Source organism: Eleginops maclovinus, chromosome 9 (assembly GCF_036324505.1).
Source record: "Eleginops maclovinus isolate JMC-PN-2008 ecotype Puerto Natales chromosome 9, JC_Emac_rtc_rv5, whole genome shotgun sequence".
NCBI lineage: Eukaryota > Metazoa > Chordata > Actinopteri > Perciformes > Eleginopidae > Eleginops > Eleginops maclovinus.
The window spans coordinates 9552353-9570236 of NC_086357.1; the positions used below are offsets into that span (position 1 = coordinate 9552353).

General features: G+C 38.7%; 1 protein-coding gene across 3 annotated transcripts in view; it reads right to left on the minus strand.

Moving 5' to 3' along the window:
* The window catches only part of LOC134869590 (carboxyl-terminal PDZ ligand of neuronal nitric oxide synthase protein-like), a 171646-nt gene that overhangs the window by 103695 nt on the left and 50067 nt on the right, over positions 1-17884 (minus strand). For all 3 annotated transcript variants that reach the window (XM_063891348.1, XM_063891347.1, XM_063891346.1), the window contains exons 3-4: positions 8163-8255; positions 2817-2875 (exon numbers count right to left, since the gene is read on the minus strand). In XM_063891348.1, the coding sequence (XP_063747418.1) occupies positions 2817-2875; positions 8163-8255 (152 nt within the window). The remainder of the gene's footprint in view (positions 1-2816; positions 2876-8162; positions 8256-17884) is intronic.

The following is a 17884-nucleotide window of genomic DNA, read 5'->3' on the forward strand; positions in this document are numbered from 1 at the left end:
ACTAACAGACTTAAATGCTTAGGTGAATGTTGTAGTAACTGTGAGTTTACTATACAGCTAACTAGCTAGCAAATGGTTTTCCACTCCAAGTTAAAGGCCGGCTGACATCCAACTGACAGCCAAATGCCTCATTATTCCCAGACACCGGTAGTCTGTAACCTGCCAGTGGTTTTCAGACTCTCACAATGTAACTGGCTGAACAAGTGGAGTCAGAGTAAACAAGCAACTTTTCTCATTGTTAACAATTCTGCTCCAGGAAGGGCTTGACCGACAGTTAAAAGAGGAAACCGTGATTCCATTGCAAAGCAGCAAAAGGAAGTGTTATGGTTGTATACGGACAACTTTTTAGATTGTATCATAGCTTTAAGGAAAACAGATGGGATGTTTTGTGATGGCTGGATTTTTTATCAAAAATGGTGTCAACTTTTTATTTTATTTGGGGCAATATAACAATTCACACCAGTTAATTGATCGACAAAATCAATAAAATGTAAACATAACCAAACCTAGTGTCTGATAACTTCAAAATATCCACATACTTGCAAGTAGAACACGTAGAGGTACCATTTTACAAAGAAAATATTAAATATTCAAGGGATTACACTAAGTTTAAACCATAATTTTATACTAAGTTAAACAGAAGAATGAGATGTCAACATGGATCTGTCAAACTCGAATCAGCTCAGCAGAAGACAGTGAGTGATTGATCTTCCTGCGGGGTAACTTTGTGACTGCATTGTCAGATAAGTGTGCACAGGGCTCCGATGAGCGGGACAAGCTGACACACATCCCACCAAACCAAATCATTCCACATTTCAAAGCTCAGAGATGCTCACGAAAACAGCCGGGCAAAATCCATCTTTCTGACAGAGTCATTTCCAAAGCCTGAAGCTCCAACGGGGCTCCTGGATGCACTTCTGAGTGTTGCCCGCCTGGGAGTAAGCGTGTCAATGTGTGTGTGTGTGTGTGTGTGTGTGTGTGTGTGTGTGTGTGTGTGTGTGTGTGTGTGTGTGAAAGGTATCGAGCTTAAGAAGATAGAGTGTGACTCATGTAATACAAAATATAAAACGGTGTGTTGGTTGTTTCTGCTTTCTTTAAGCTATGCAATAGAACAAGAGTGTTACTTAGCTATTTAGTCATGCACCCTTTGGTTTCACTAGGTGTCTATGTGCCGGCTCGTATGAGTCTGTGCCCAGTGTTTGTGTGTGTAAAGGATAAGATTACTGGTGTGGACACATGAAAGTGTTTTTCATATTTCTCCACAAATACAACGATTCAAACAAGTCGCCTCTCAGCACTATGTGGGTGTGTGAGTGTGTGTGTGTGTGTGTGTAGCATCTCTCCTAAAAAATACAAAAAACAGACAGCATGGTACAATTTGAATCCAAGGATTATAACCTGAGGCAAATTGACTGACTGAACTGGACCGTATGGTAACAATCCTGTGAGTGCAGGGATGACACCCCAGATCTAACAAAAATACGCTTGCTCTCTCATACTCACAAATCTCGTTGATTATGTCCCCATGAGGTTTCTCCATTGTACATTCATTCCCTTTTTCAGCACAAGCCGTGTCACTTATTCTGATCTTGCATCTAAACCAAGGCTTGTATCACCAACTGTAGAAGTTTTGTTCCATGTTTCAGCCAACTCAGCCATATTGTTGGCATTTGTAGCCAGCCTTCAGTTAATAGTTGTTAAACAGGTTCATAAAGACCAACATTCTCCATGTTGGGACGATAAGTTGTTTCAAAGAATTGGACAATTTTGGTAAATGATAATACATGAGATTTCCTGAAACAAAACAAGTTGATATGAAACATACACAAAAAGCCAATGCTGTGTTGAATTGATTTAAGATGGTATAAGAAGTCTAGCTTTTAATGTAATGGATGGTTTTTAGTGTCCACCGGAAAGAAGCAGGCACGTAACAACATAGTCATGATAACAAGGGACGGAGATCTCTGAAAAGAAGCATTCCTCAATAGGCTCATAACATATTCTAAAGAAACAGGTACCTAAAAGAGTGACCCAGAACTACTAAAAAGACTTTTGATTGCCGAATGATGGCTAGGTAAAGAAGCGACCACCCCTACACAAGCCAACTGTGCAAATGCAGGAAGAGTGGGGTCACAGAGCTTTGAAACCATTTGGAGCAAAATGAGGTGCTTCAGCATGAAACTTTTCCTCCAGTTATAAAATGTTGATGAGTTAAAACTAATTTCTTGAGACCTTCAAAAGAAGTTGAGGATAGGATCAACTTGTCTGGTGTTTTGATCATTCAACTAATGAGCCGTGGAGATGGTAGTTTAGTATTAAAACAAAAACATTTTGTGTCACAATTGGAAAGCTAACAAAAGCACTTTTCATTTTAACAAGATGTTTCATCTTAATTGCTCTGCTCAGTTATAACAGGCATTAATTATTCATATGCAAAATTGCCTTTATTGAAGTTTTAGCAGAATAGATTTTTAGTGTAATATTAAAAATGAATTGAAAGTAATAGACCTCGACTCCAAATATCTGTACTGAATGTTTATGTAAGAACTTTTTTTCGAAAAGGTTCTTGCAATCGTGTCCTTGAGTCAATAAAAGTTTTCATCACCAAAGTACAATTTCAATCTTTCTCCAAAATCTCAACGCTTGCAGTGATAGAGACAAAGGATTCTCCTTTTCTGAGACTGAATTTAGTGAAGTTTGGATTAAAACTTGTTCGGAAAAAAAAACCCAATCAGCCATAAGGAATAAAATAGCATTTATAAATGGGTAAGAAATATGACATTTTATATTTGAAATAAACCTTGTGCTCTGCTTACCTGTAAATGGGATCCTGCATCACCATCATCTTGCTCTCATCCCATGTCCACTCCTTCTTCTGTAGAAACGGAAACAAAATGGAAAATGTAAACCAAGTTTAAGATTGTAAATAAGTAAGCCAAAGACTGAAGGAATGGAATACAACTCATTCTATTAGATGAACATTGAATCAGAAACTGTAAATTATTTCTGCCCCTTGTCTCGTAATCAAAAGTGAACTAAGATTATGTCTATGTGTGTAGATAACGTAACATTTATTTATATTTCTACTTTGCTCTGGCCATCGGTTTCAATTTACCTTCCAGTTTAATGTCATGATCAAAATGTCAACACATGAGCAGTGCGCGGTATTATTCATATTGATTTCTATCTCCACAGAGCTTTGTTGATTCAATCAGTCAATCACTCTCATCGCTGGTCTTTCTTCGCCTCTGAGGCTCTCAGAGATGTAAATAGATTGCTGACCGTCAATCTTGACATTTCAGCTTCTGGGCCAGCAAGACAAATGAGACGAGAAAACAGGCAAAGACAAAACATCCTTCAATCGACCGGCCTTTCATTCAAGACCGCCGCTTAATTTGACACTGAGTCTTCGGTGATGGCTTTAATATGTACCTCATCAGCCAGTACAAGATAGAAGGGACATTCGTATAAATCACTTCCTACCAATCATGTCTCTATCGGTAATTTTGAAAAGGAGGAAAGTAGAGGTTGGATGAATGCTGGTTCCTTAACTTTCCTCAATGTTAATCCCAATTTCAATCTTTTGTTTAATTATACCTTGAATGTTGGCATGGTTTGGCAGGTCAATTTGGCTGTCAGTATGCGATCTGAGTGAAGTACAGATGAATGACACATGCATAGACTTCAATACGAGATGCAAGTCAAGTATGAAGGCAAATAGAATATAAAATGTACGTCTTCCTATGTTTTTTTCAGTTGGTCTCACACCTATGTAAGTGTTAGTTGATATTCTGTCTTGTAAGCCAGTGTCACTGTGTTAAATTTGCGCTGCTTTTGGCTTGCTCTCCAACACATTATACTTGATAGGCTAAGGGTGAGAAATCTCTAACCAATCACGGCAGACCATTTAACTCTGTCCCTGATAGAGGGTTTAAAGAGGTGCTGCAGCAGAGGCAGTATGAAAAAAGTAAAGCATGTACACATGTCACAATAGAGGCACAAAATGTGAAACTGAAATGTGTAATATAGGGCCCCCAACACTGTGTAAGACAGGATGTAAGACATCACCCAAGCGCGAAATACGTTTTGATGTGAGTCCTTTCTCAAAATACATGTAGGATGTTATGCTAAATATGACAGATGGCAAAAAATGCAAAACCCATGAGCCTCAGCTGTCAGAGAGGGTAATGGTATGAGGTCGTAACAATAATCCACATACTTCATATATCATGTACTATCCACCAACATTACTGGTCACACACAAAAGTTGGCAAACACACACTTACATCACTGAGCATGTATAATGGTGTAATGAATAAGCCACTCCTGAGAGGACCATTTAGACAACTCAATTAAGACTCCTTTTAATGAGACCCTAATGTATGTCTGTGTTGTACATTGGTGTGCAATTACAAGAGAAGTTCAAAACATAGTCTTAGTCCTTTGTTACATACATTCGAAAAGACAATACAGGGACAAGGTGGAGTCGAACTACAAGGGCTCCAACGCCAGAAATATGTGGTCTGGACTAAAAACAATAACAGACTACAAAAGGACAACGAGTGGTGCTGAGGAAGTGTCTGCATCTCTCCCAGATGAACTGAACACATTTTATGCACGCTTTGAGAAGCCCCCGGCTGTGGAGGCACAAAAGGCCCAGGATCCCTGCTCACTGGTTTTAACCAGTGCAGATGTGTGTAGATCTCTGAAAAGGATCAACACACACAGGGCTCCAGGACCTGATGGCATCCCTGGCCGTGCTCTCAAGGTGTGTGCAGTTCAGCTGGCAGATGTGTTCACAGACATTTTCAATAGGTCACTGCTCCAGTCTGTAGTCCCCACATGTTTTAAAGAGTCCATCATTGTCCCTGTCCCCAAAAAGACAAAACCCATCTGCCTCAATGACTACCGCCCAGTTGCACTCACCTCCATCATCATGAAGTGCTTTGAGCGGTTAGTCAAAACTTTTATCACCTCCTCCCTCCCTGACTCACTGGACCCCCTGCAGTTTGCCTACAGAGCAAACAGGTCCACGGATGATGCCATCTCCCTCACCCTCCACACTGCCCTCTCCCACCTGGACCAGAGGAACACTTATGTGAGAATGCTGTTCATTGACTACAGTTCAGCATTCAACACCATTGTGCCCTCCAAGCTCATCATTAAGCTCAGGGACCTTGGGCTCAACAGCGCCCTCTGTGACTGGATCATGAGCTTCCTGACGGGCAGATCCCAGGCAGTGCGGATGGGGAACATCACATCCTCCACCTTGACCCTCAACACCGGAGCCCCTCAGGGTTGTGTGCTCAGCCCTCTCCTCTACTCCCTGTTCACGCACGACTGCGTGGCCACACACAGCTCCAACACCATCATCAAGTTTGCTGACGACACGACCGTCATCGGCCTGATCACAGACGGCGACGAGACGGCGTACAGAGAGGAGGTCAGAGCCCTGACATCTTGGTGCCAGGACAACAACCTCCATCTCAACGTCAGCAAAACAAAGGAGCTGATTGTGGACTACAGGAAGAGGCAGAGAGAGGCACACACACCCATCACCATCGACGGGACTCCTGTGGAGAGAGTCAGCAGCTTCAGGTTCCTCGGGGTAAACATCAGTGAGGACCTGACATGGACACATCACACCAGGGTCATATCCAAGACAGCTCGACAGCGGCTCTTCTTCCTCCGCAGGCTGCGGAAGTTCAACATGGACTCCAGGATACTCTGCAACTTCTACAGGTGCACCATCGAGAGTATCCTGACTGGCTGCATCACCACCTGGTATGGCAGTTGCACCGCCCTCAACCGTAAGACTCTACAGAGGGTGGTGAAAACTGCTCAGCACATCACCAGGACGGAGCTGCCATCCATGGAGGACCTCTACACCCAGCGGTGTAGGAAGAAGGCCGGTAGGATATTAAAGGACCCCCATCACCCCAGCAACAATCTGTTCTGTCTGCTGCCGTCTGGCAGACGGTACCGCAGCATCCGGACCAAGACCACCAGACTCAGAGACAGTTTTATACCACAGGCTATAAGACTACTGAACTCCTGAGCTGTGTGAATGTCTACTCACATCTGTTTATAGTACACACATACATATATATTATACACATCTGCCATACATATCTGTTTATAGTACACATATCTATATATTGTACATATCTGCCATATACATCTGCTATACATAATATATGCATCTGTCCATACCTCCTCATTCAACAGTGTAAAGTATTTAAATACTTTCAATGTATTCCACATATGTATATATTTCACATCCTCAAATCTTTATTGTTAATATTGTAAATATTCTTCTCTCTTTTTGCACTACTTTATTTATCTTTTGCACCATGCATGTTGAGTTGTTGGAGGAGCACGCGACATAAGATTTTCATTGCCAACATATACGCTGTATCTGCTGTGCATATGACAAATAAAACCTTGAAACCTTGAAACCTTCAATAGAGAAGTCGTTGATGATCCAATTGTTTCGTTTCTCTTTGTTAATTAGCCAGTTAGATAATAGAGAATAACTAAAGTCTTTTTATGACCTTTTCAACAGATGTCGTTCAAACCACAGCAATAAAATGAAAATAAATGATTTGAAATAGTCGCTTATAAAAGTGACTACTTCAGTCAGTTCTGTCAAGGTAATACGTTTATCATTTTAGGAGAAAACTGGTGGAGCTGATGGAGCATATTTGTACGGAATTTAGAGGGAACACTCTTTTCATCTGAACACGGCATGCAATGAAGAGAGAATATCAACAAATCAGAAGGAGTCTATTCAAGTTTTATTCCACCAACAAACCAGTATAATTTGACTTCTGAAAGGGAGAAATAATCTGCTGACCTTTTCGCACCAATTTTTCATCAGCCAATCAGATGTTTTAGCTATTCCTATAAATATTAAATCTGGTAAAACAACTCAATGAGAGTCTCTGTCCCGGCAGATTGTTATCTGTCAGAACACTTCTCACACAAGATGATGGTTGACAGTCATTGCTCATTGTATTAATATTAAATACATTTTAAAAAGACTCCAGCTGAGTCCAGCAGAGCAGCATAGAACCTTGAAGGACAGTGAATGGTTTCAAGTCTGGATCAATGAAGATGAAAAGCTGAAGGCTTGGTGAGGAGAGTGGACGGCAATCCTAAGGGACTTCTGTTTGTTTCCATCCACCTGTCAGACTCTCAAAGATTCTCAAAGCCTGTTTGTCTCTGAGCATTAGAGCTGTCACCACCAGGAAACACAGATCCACTTGTCTCAGCACTGTTCTCCTTCGGCTTCTTCAGGTTTATATTTGCTCTTTCTTCTCATCTTTAAACTCTTCCTTCTCTTTTCATCCCGTCTCTTTGCTTTTCAGGACCTCTCCATTTCTTTATCTTCCCCAATCCTTTCAATTCCTCTCAGGCCCTTTCTCCTACCTTTCGAAGCCTCTGTTCTCACCTCTGTCTGCCAAGTACAAGAGGAGGATTGATCACCACCTCCTGCCACTAACAGGATGCAGGCAATGAATGTGGATTGGCACAAGAAACCCTAAGGCATGAAACAATATTTCCCCCGATTATACCAACTTCATGTATTTATTGCTCTTGACAAAAGCATTTCATGGCCACATCTAAACTGTCACAACGTTACACAGCTGTCACACACATTGCTGTCTTCAATGTTATTGAGTTTACTGCAAGAGCTCATGGTTTTGGTAAAAACGATTAACTGAATTCTTGCGAGAACATGACGCCTGTATGCAAGGTGGCGCCGCAGAGTTTAACAACAATGTGCTGTCGGTGCACAAAGCTGCCTATGCCGTATGAAGCTCTATTTGACACGATTTCTATATTTTGGGAGTAATCATACATTTTTTGATGAACAGAAATATTGTTTTCTGGCATTACTTTAAAATGTTACGGGGAAAATTTGCATTTTAGTATGAAGGTGCACGCCTAAAGTAAGAGGGCGCGCGTTACCTGGTTTATACAAAACCCTGAGATTTGTCTTCATCTTAAAAGAATACTCTTTTATAGGACTTGAGGATGGAAACCTCCTGCTTTTAAATTTGAAAGAATACTACCAAAATGTGTCTAATTCACCACAGAAGAAGAACCTTAAATAGTGGAGAAGGAATATACAGTTCAATAAAAAAATGTTCACTCACTTTTTTCTTTTTCCTCAGACCCACTCTCACACCGTCGACAGACACCACGATGTTGACTTTTTTCTTCTTGATGTTTTTCACTTTAAACTCATACTGTGGAAAGAAAACAGACAGTGATCCGTGAGTATTTGTTGGCGGTTAAAATCTAGACAGTGAAGCTGCTAAAGACTCAGATATAAAACAAATGGGTTGATCTTTTCGTTGAGTCATGTGCGGATGCAGAAAAAAAAAAACATTGAATAACTTGAGAATAGTATCAGAAAAAATGTGGAAGCAACGTTCTTAATCTTTAGCAAGTAACTTTCACCATCCATCTTTACATGTAGCTATGGTCATGACCTTTTGAGTTAAAGGGATTTTACACCAACAGATGATTTCCATTTCAATCAGAAAGTGATCTAGGACTTGATAAGAAACAGATTTCCTGTAGCATGAGAAACGAGAATAACTCTTTAAGATAACCAATGAATACAAATGACAACTTTGTAAAAATGGTTTCCAGGTGATAGTTTTTCTCGCCACTTGCACTGTCAGTTATCAGGCTTTAAAATCGGAAAGGTTGTTAAATATTGATGCCTAAGTTTGCTAACTTTCTCTTAAAAGCTTGGAAAATGTAAATGTTATTATCATTATTATTATAATTATTATAATTATTATTATTATTATTATTATTATTATTATTATTATTATTATTATTATTATCTAAAATTGCCATATCATATTTTGAATAAGTTGTAAAATAGAGAATGATTAGACGACTTAAAGATTGGTCAATCAACAGAAAATAATTGTGAATTATTTGGATGATCATTGTATCACTTTAATTCCTGAAAAAAAAGGCAATGGCTGTTTTCAACAAAACAAATATAACTGTTACATGCCAAGCATTTATATGGCACCTTTCTGTAGTTAGAGTTTTCTCCAATCCTTGCTGTTTAAAACATACTGAGGCTCAAAATCCTACCGTGTAAGTACTGAGGAGGGATCATTTAAAGTTGGCAAGAAAAAGTCAATGCGCATAAGACTCCGTTGACGAAGGTACTTGACCCCGACCAAGGGCTTGAGTTAAGCTGCTATGAGGCTAATAGCAGAGAAAAAGTCCACCATTTAATTTGTGTAAAGTAACATTTAAACAGTGACTTATTGAGTTGAACTTCTTTCACATTGCCATTGAAGAAACAAAATAAAGCAGTCATTCCTCTCCACTCCAATTCAACTGTTGACTTGTATGGTGAATAGATTTGTCACAGAAATTGAGAAATAACCCTGCCGAATGAACACAGCGTGGCATGCAGACCTCTGTCAAAGCCAATTTACACACCAAAAATCAGACAACCGCCATCATCGCAACTGTCTCTAACAGAGCTGTGAGCACTGTCAGCGTTTGCATATCAATACATGGCATGTTTAAAAAGGGGCTTTAATGTTTTAGAAGACTACTGCGCTAGTATTCAAATCCAAGGACATATGCAAACCCTGCCCACCTCCCCTGCGCAATCCTCTGCATGCTGATGTTGTTCTGAATGAGTAGGGTATAATTGAATTGTATAGAAGCACCTGTAACGCTAGCCAGGATAGACATTAGCTCCAAGTACCATCTGAAATATCTATTTCTGTCTTTCAGCACTCTGAAGGAGTTGGCTAGTTGGCGTGTCCTGCTGGGTGATACATTACGATGCTTCTAAAAGTGGAGTGGACGCTCATTAAAACTTCACTTGCCAGCCATTTTTATGTAAAAAAAGGCAAGCCTGGGTCATAAAAGTCTTCCATCCCTGAGATGATGCTAGATTCACCTCATTTGCTTGAATTAAATTCTGTTCGCAGGTATCGATGCTCGTGGGAAATCTACTCGGTGCAAGGAAGTGAGAAATTGAAACCTAAGGTGGCAAGGAAATGGCAGCAGGAACAAGATAGCACTTTGTTCAGACAAGCTGACAAACGTCCCTATCTGTAGCCTACATTCAGCTGACTGATGCCACCACAGGTTTTTTAAAGCTGTTTGAACTTTGGCAGCTTCAGGTGTTCAAGGTTGCTTTTAAAAGTTTCTGGCATTACTGGTTAAAGAAAACCTGCAGGGTCACACTGCTGTTGCAGATACACTTCGGATGGTGTGTATTCTTTCTGCGTGTTCACTGAATCAGCAACACAAATTGAATGGAAGTGCATCTTGTAATGTTATTGGTGGTTTTTCCCCAGCTATTTGCCATCAATCAATAAGTCAATATGAATCTGTCAGTCAGTCACACTCTCTGTCAGAACAATGTCCTTTGCTGTCCTCTCACTCTGGTCTTTTTAAGGTCTCGATTTTATCTAATGTTGTTGCATTTTAAAAGACGAGAGTCCACATGAGAGCAGTGAAGTAGTTTTATAGCAGCATTAAAACATTCTGTTTTTGTAACAGAAAATCAGGTTTCTTAAGTATCTCTTTATCTGTAGAGCACACTCTAAGATGTTAACTTTTAATATGTCTGTTTACCACTGCTGGGATCATGAGCGCAAATTAAAATCAGACTCTGTTTGTAAAAAAGGGATAACGGCCAGCTGGTGTTCAGCCAGTAAAAAGATACACAGCCCTAGCTGTGTGGGTGTTTTTTTGGTTTTCTGATGGACCAAAACAATGCAAGGTTTGACAAGGGTCCTTTGAGGGACCCCTCTATTTGAATGTTCCAGCAGCTCCTGACCTGCTTTGGAAAGTTGTGTGCAGTCAGGTGTTCAAAGCTGAGTAATACATTGTTTAGAAGAAAAAAAAAATGGATTTTAGAGTTTGTAACTTCAATTATTTTATAGATAAAAAATAAATGACTCAAATGCTCAAAGTGGCCAATTTTTACTTCATATTGGTATTTCGAGAAACTCCCTCTGGAGGGAATTTTGGGATTTAAGCCCTTGCAGACCATTTTACATGCACAAAAACCTTTGTATTACACCCGAAAGGGAAAAAGCCCAAAAGTATAATAACTAAAGTCCTTAAATTAAAAAGGAAGAAATGTAAGATAAGCTGGTTTTCCATCAGAACATTAGCTGTAATGGTTGTATTAGATCGTTTAATGCACAGTCAGTGGTGGCTAAAGTTCATAGATATTTCACCTAAGTAATAGTAGTAATAGCACAGAGCAGAATGTGTCTGTCGAAGGTAGAAAACTTAAGTTGAAGTACAACAATATGGGCATCAAAATACAATTAAAAAAACAGTAGCCCTCAAGAAGTAAAATTACCACCTCACAATATCATTCACCCTCATATGCATACACAACACAGATTACTATAATGATGATTAATAATAATTAGCATTTTATGTGTCAATTTTACACAATTAAGCGTGAAGGTCTATAAAATGACACACAGCAACAAACACAGCCGGCACAAGGGAAGTCAGCAGGGCAGTTGACTTTTATTTTTTTGCATCCAATTACTGTTTGGAGGAGTGGACTGAAATAATGATGATTTACTTCACACAGCATTATTAGCATCATCTTTCAACCACTATACTCAACAACCGGTAGATACCTTCATTAAAAGGACAGGAGATGCATATACACTCCGTAGAGTATATTAGAGAGAGTTGGAGCACTTCAACCCTTATTTTCTTGTCTCGAAGTGTGTTAGTGTTTAAGTGTCTTGACATTTATGAGCATTTTTATGGGAATGTTTTAATCAGCTGTAATGTTGACTGTGCTGCTTGTGCCAGATTTAAACGTGGGTATGCCCGATGGACGGCCTGATTGACCTCCGTGGAGATGATTATAGATGCAATCAAACAGACTTTATGCAGGCTATGACTGTATGCAGCACCATACGACGGAAAGCACCTCACTATAATACGTTTGTCTAGTTCTGTCTGAAAGGGCCCCGTTATTAGATCCACACACCGATACAGATACAGCAGCGATATGATTTATAAACTCAGCGCTGCATCTATCTGTGTTACATAAGGATTTAAATGGATGCATTTAAAATACTGGCATAACATAAAGTGCTGCACTTAAGGAATCGCACAGGCATTTATTTTACAAAACCGGTCATTTATTTAGTCTGAGTTCCCTAAATGCAGCACCTCTCCACCAGACGGGGTGGGGAAGGTGTTTTAATGAGCTCACATAACAGCTCACAACACAGTTAGGATTTGTTTAGGATAATCTGTAATGTCGCTGATAAATGACACTCCTGAATGTGCACCTAAAATGCTAATACATTTGACAGTTTTTGAAAACATTTTAAATGCAAGCTCAATCATCTTTGACAGAGAAGAAAAAACAAATGGGGGGGAAAGCTAGGGCCCAGATGCTGACTGATGTCCTCTATACATTAAGTTCTTTATTTAACTCACTCAAAGCACGTTGTGTTACTGCAAGGCTGTGGTCCTTCGTAATAGTATAATGTTTCACACATTTTCCAGATGATATTTAACATTATTTTCTACACGTTATTTCAAACTTGTTTCACTTACTTTTTTTGGTAAAATTACTTGCATGTATTTCAGACATTATACAATTCACGCCAATGTAGATGGCATACATTTGGGTCAGTATTTATTTATTTTTTTAACATTAAGAAACTGACCTGAACAGAAATGAAATAATTGAGGGTGAACGGGAAATTGATTTTCGTTCTTGGCTTTGGCTAACACCATGCAATGGAGACGGAAATGTTTAGCAGATCCAGTCAAGTCAAGTTAGGTTTGTTTATCAAATTACCAGATTAATTAAAGATGAATTGATTACAAAAAAATATGTGTTGAGGCAGTTATGGTTCAGTTTGAACTTTTACATTTGACAATAATGAAAAGCTGTATTAAAAACCCAGTAAACCCAGGTATAACTGGTATTGTGCAAACATGGACTTTTTCCTGTGTTTGGCTGCACTGGGTTACAGTAAACAGGATTTCCTTGTGTACAGCAGTGTATAGACGAATCACTTCTGTATGCGAAGCAGTGGCAGGATATTAGCGTCCATGTAAACAAACGGAAATTAAATGAAAATTGAAGTCCAAGAATAGGCCCATCCATCATGCAAATAAGACTGTCTCAAATATGCAGCCACCATTTCCTGATAAACTGGACATTATTTCCTAAAGGTCCTTTTCCTGCTGTTTCCAGTATAATCCATCATATTGGCAACAAAGACGCTAAACAGCCACAATAACGTCCTCAGCCAGCGGTGCTATTTACACTAGCAGAAATATCAACTGGGAGCCCGCAGGGCACAATAAAAGTCTTTGTGGATGATCACAGTTTGTTGAGGGAGGCTGAATGTAAGAGGGGTGAAATAAAACATTCAAATAAACATTCAGACACATACAAAGCTCAGCTGAGGTCAACTAACGGCGGTCAATGTGAGTGGTCAATGATCTCAGCAGGGCAGCAGAGAGTTTTCTCCGAGCTAAAGGGCGTCTGGACTGCTCCAATGCAGGCTGTTTATTTGGCTTATTGACAAAACACTTTCTGAAATGATTATGGTGTTGTTGTTGTTGTTGTCCAACTTACTGTCCATATGTTGTATAGAAATATGTTTAAAAGATGGACAAATACAGTTACTGCTGGGGTGGCTATGCTAAGTCATGCAAAGACCAACATACACTCGGACTGGGCAAGACCTCAATATTATATTGTTATCATGAAGTGAGACTAGTTATTGTGTAAGCTTATGGGTATCATAATAACAGATTCAGAACACTTTTATATTTTTTATCTGGGTGAAAAAGCATTGCTCCATTTTAGAATGAGATAAAATAGTAGACTAAAAAGGGATAAGGAATGAACATTGATTAAAGAACTTTTGAAGATAAATGCAATACAATAAAAAAGACCACATTTAGAAATATATATTTCTGTATAAACAAGAAATTAAGTGAAATGTCCAATCGTTTTCTGTAAAAAACATATACAACATATAAACAACAGAGGTTAAAATAATAATTTTCCAGAAAATATAACAGTCATATTAAAGTAAAAGTGATTAAAATGGCTTGAATATATAGCCTTTTGTAGCTGCATTAATATCAAGTCATGTCATTTTGTACCATTATATCATTACAGCCACATTACTAATGATTTTGTATCAAAATGTGTAGTAGTTGAGTGAATATCTTTTTCTAAAGCAACATTAGTCAATGCTACGATATTGTCACAATATTAAAATATCAACGTATTTGGTCAAAAAGATCACAAACTAAAAACATGATTAAATACATTAAATATGGCCGTCGTATAGCTCAGTGTGTGGAGCTGGCGGCCATATGCTGGTGTCATCCCCTCTGTCTCCGCATTTCTGAACTGCACTATATTAAAGGCACTAGTTGCCCAACAAATTCGTAAAAAAGAATATATATATATATATTAAATATGATTAAAAAAATATACAGCATTGCCCTATTTCAGCCCCCGGGCCAATTATGGGCATTGAATTAAACTCAATTTCTATATCTAGAGAGAAAAGGATAAAGAGCAGTGTAAAGAATGTTAAAAAGGAGAAAAAAATAGAGGAATTGAGACAAAGAGCGAGAAGGGTGAGATGGTTGAGGGAGAAACGATAATTTACTGAGTTTATGAAGTTTAATTAACAACGCAAATCATTAAGCTCATAATTACAAAAAATGGAAAGTCAAGGTCGTAAACGTGCAAACTGTCGTGCTGTCATTAGGTGCTTGATGAACTGAAAAGCATGTGGGTTTAACCTTCTCAGTGACCCTCAATTTACTGCTCTGACTCAGGACTATCTTCCCCTCATATCCATAGGATGATTTTTCAAGTAGCATGCTACATTAATCCTTCAGCCAGTAGAACGTTTATAATGAGGTCGCTGGTCTCCCTGTGGTGGGTTGAGTTGTTTTAAAACATTTCATGTAGCCTAAATCAGTAGGGGATCTCTGGAAGAGCTAATGATCTGCTACTAACTTGTGGGATATCCTATATAGATGATAGTGTAACTGAGGGGTTCATTACACTGATCTTCTTGTAAATCTTAAAGGACACCTTTCACAGAAGTACTTTTGAAATATATGATGAATTATATTATCATTTTACAACAGCTACTAAAACAAAAAGCTGGAGTTCTTAAACACTACCTGCTCTCAGAAACAAATCAAACAAAAATTAAAGTTCAGAAATGAAAGTTTCCTGACTTTTACCTTGAAAAGTTATACGAGGTGTGACTCAAACAGCATCAGATATTCTTTCGCTTTGATATGTTGGTTTGGGTAGTTGTATAATTAAAGACACCCCAGGCAGCTGTCATTTATACACTGCATCAAAAGAAAGCCAGATTACTGGAGTCACTGGACTGACTGCAGGTACACCTGAGAACCGTGAGCCAATCAGAGCGAACCTTAAATCACCAGGAAAGAGGAAGCAGACAACAATACCACCAACACTTCCCCCAGGACTATGACTGCCAGACGGAGATGGAAAAAAACAACAATCAGAGCTGTTAGAGGAAGAGCAACATGAAAGGTTTACTTTCTCCAGTTTTAACCACAGGAAGAAAGTAGTGCACCCCTGTTTTCATTAGTTCAGTTTTACCTCCCTATAGCCCTTAGACATATTGTATATAGACATAATTGTTCCACTGCAGCATGTACAGCAGAAAAAAACAACCATTGCATTTAAAAGGAACATTAACAAGTATAAAAATAACAGCATGACATAATGTGATTAATTTTACGACATTATAACAAACCATAAAATAAAGGCTGTATTTGGTTTTTGTTTTTCAGTATTGCAACATTAGTTTATTCAAATACTTTGCAGTCAAAATGTGTTCATTTGTCATGTTACATAAAAACTACATTCTAGCTATAAATAAATAATAATTGTAAAAATGCATACAATCACAATCTCAATATTTTGATCGTCATTTTAGTCATAATCCCAAATCCCCTAGCCCATAACAGATAAATCATTTAAAATAAAATACTGTAAGCATTTATATAATAAATAACAATAGAAGGTATAACAAAGTAATTCAAATGTATGTTGACGATGATCAGCATTGCACATATTCTCTGAATTACCCTACCTATGATCATGAAACCTAAAGCCCTGTATGGGTGAGCTTGAACAATTACACTTTAAAATATCAGAAATGGAGCCAATTTTTTTTTTTTTAAGAAAATTGATTTTCTACAGCCAGTGTTGCATATCCACTCATCTGTGAAGAGCTCCTGCTGTATCTTCCTATTAGATCACACTCAAATTCAGTCCCAAGAGACACCGTCTTTCTAAACCTTCTTTCTTACAAACCAAAACACGTTCATCCCTTTCTCTGGGCTATACACTCACCCCCTTGAATTATTTGTATCATCTATCATAATAGTATTTCTTTAATGCTGATCACTGTATATGCATCTATGTATGTTCATGTCATTTTTTACTCCCATTCCCACCGCCATATTGATAGAACATCGGCCAAATGTAGTGCTACTCTGTACCTTTATCATATTCTTTCTTCTCTTTTACACTCCCTCACTCTACACACTGTCTCCTGCACTCTTATATTTCTATTCCACATCACCCCCCCCCCCTCCACAGACCGCTGGCTGATTCAATCTCAAGCAATGTTGTTTATAAAAAGGCATTCCATTTTCCAAACCCATTTGCGTTTAAGACACTTTAGGGTCCATCATGATTCATCAATCTCAGCAACACAACTATTTATTTGAACTGAAGCCAAACATGTCAATCGAATATGTGAGTATGGTAGGAACACACACACACGCACACGCACACGCACGTGCACACGCACGCGCACACACACAGACACACACACACACACACACGCACACACGCACACACACACACACACACACACACACACACACACACACACATCCAAAACTCGCTTACCCGCTTTACATTTTCTTCTGAGCATATCCTTCAATATAGGGACATATGAAAAAAGCAAGAGTCTAAACAGCTATGAAAACTGAGCAACCTACATGCTGAGGAAGATCTTGTGATACGAAAATATGTCCGTGTTTTACTCAGTTGCACTTCACGATAAAGATTAAACTTCAAATTTCCAAAAATACATACAATACAAATAATGTTTGTATAGCCACAAATCTGCCACTTTACCTGTTTATAATCTTCAAATGTGTTTTGTTGACCTGGACATCTACAAAGTCAAAATATGGACACTCCTTAACAGAACAAATCCCAAATGCAAAAATGTAAGTTCATAAGGAAATGGTTTTCACAGTGTATGGATTTCACTGGTCAATATATCCATGCAATCCTAAAAAAAATGGGATTAACCAAAGTTTGAGCCTTGCCTTTTTCCAACAACAATGGCCTACCTTAGTAGTGCCTTCTTGGATGAATTGGAAAACAGTTCTGCTGCTGAGATACAACATTTTATAGCGAACCTTCGAAGAAGAGTTGATGCTTTTATATCTGCAGATTAATGGCCACGGTTTTCGATTAAAATATTTTATTGGGGTGTCCCCACACTTTGTGCCATGGTACATATACTTTTGGCAATATCGTATATGGTATAACAGTATCCAGTAGGTTTGTTGGGGGGAAAGAATAATCAAAAGAACAAATGGCTCCATCTCAAGCCTTTGACAATGTGACGCAAACAGTGGATGGAACGTGGAGCTGATGCTGAAGGCTGCTCAAAGCCAAATTACACTTCTGAAAGTGGTAGCTGATATAATCGAGGGTCAGTTGTTCAACACCTGTTCACTGAATTAATGAGCATGTTTTGTCGCACAAAAAAAAAAG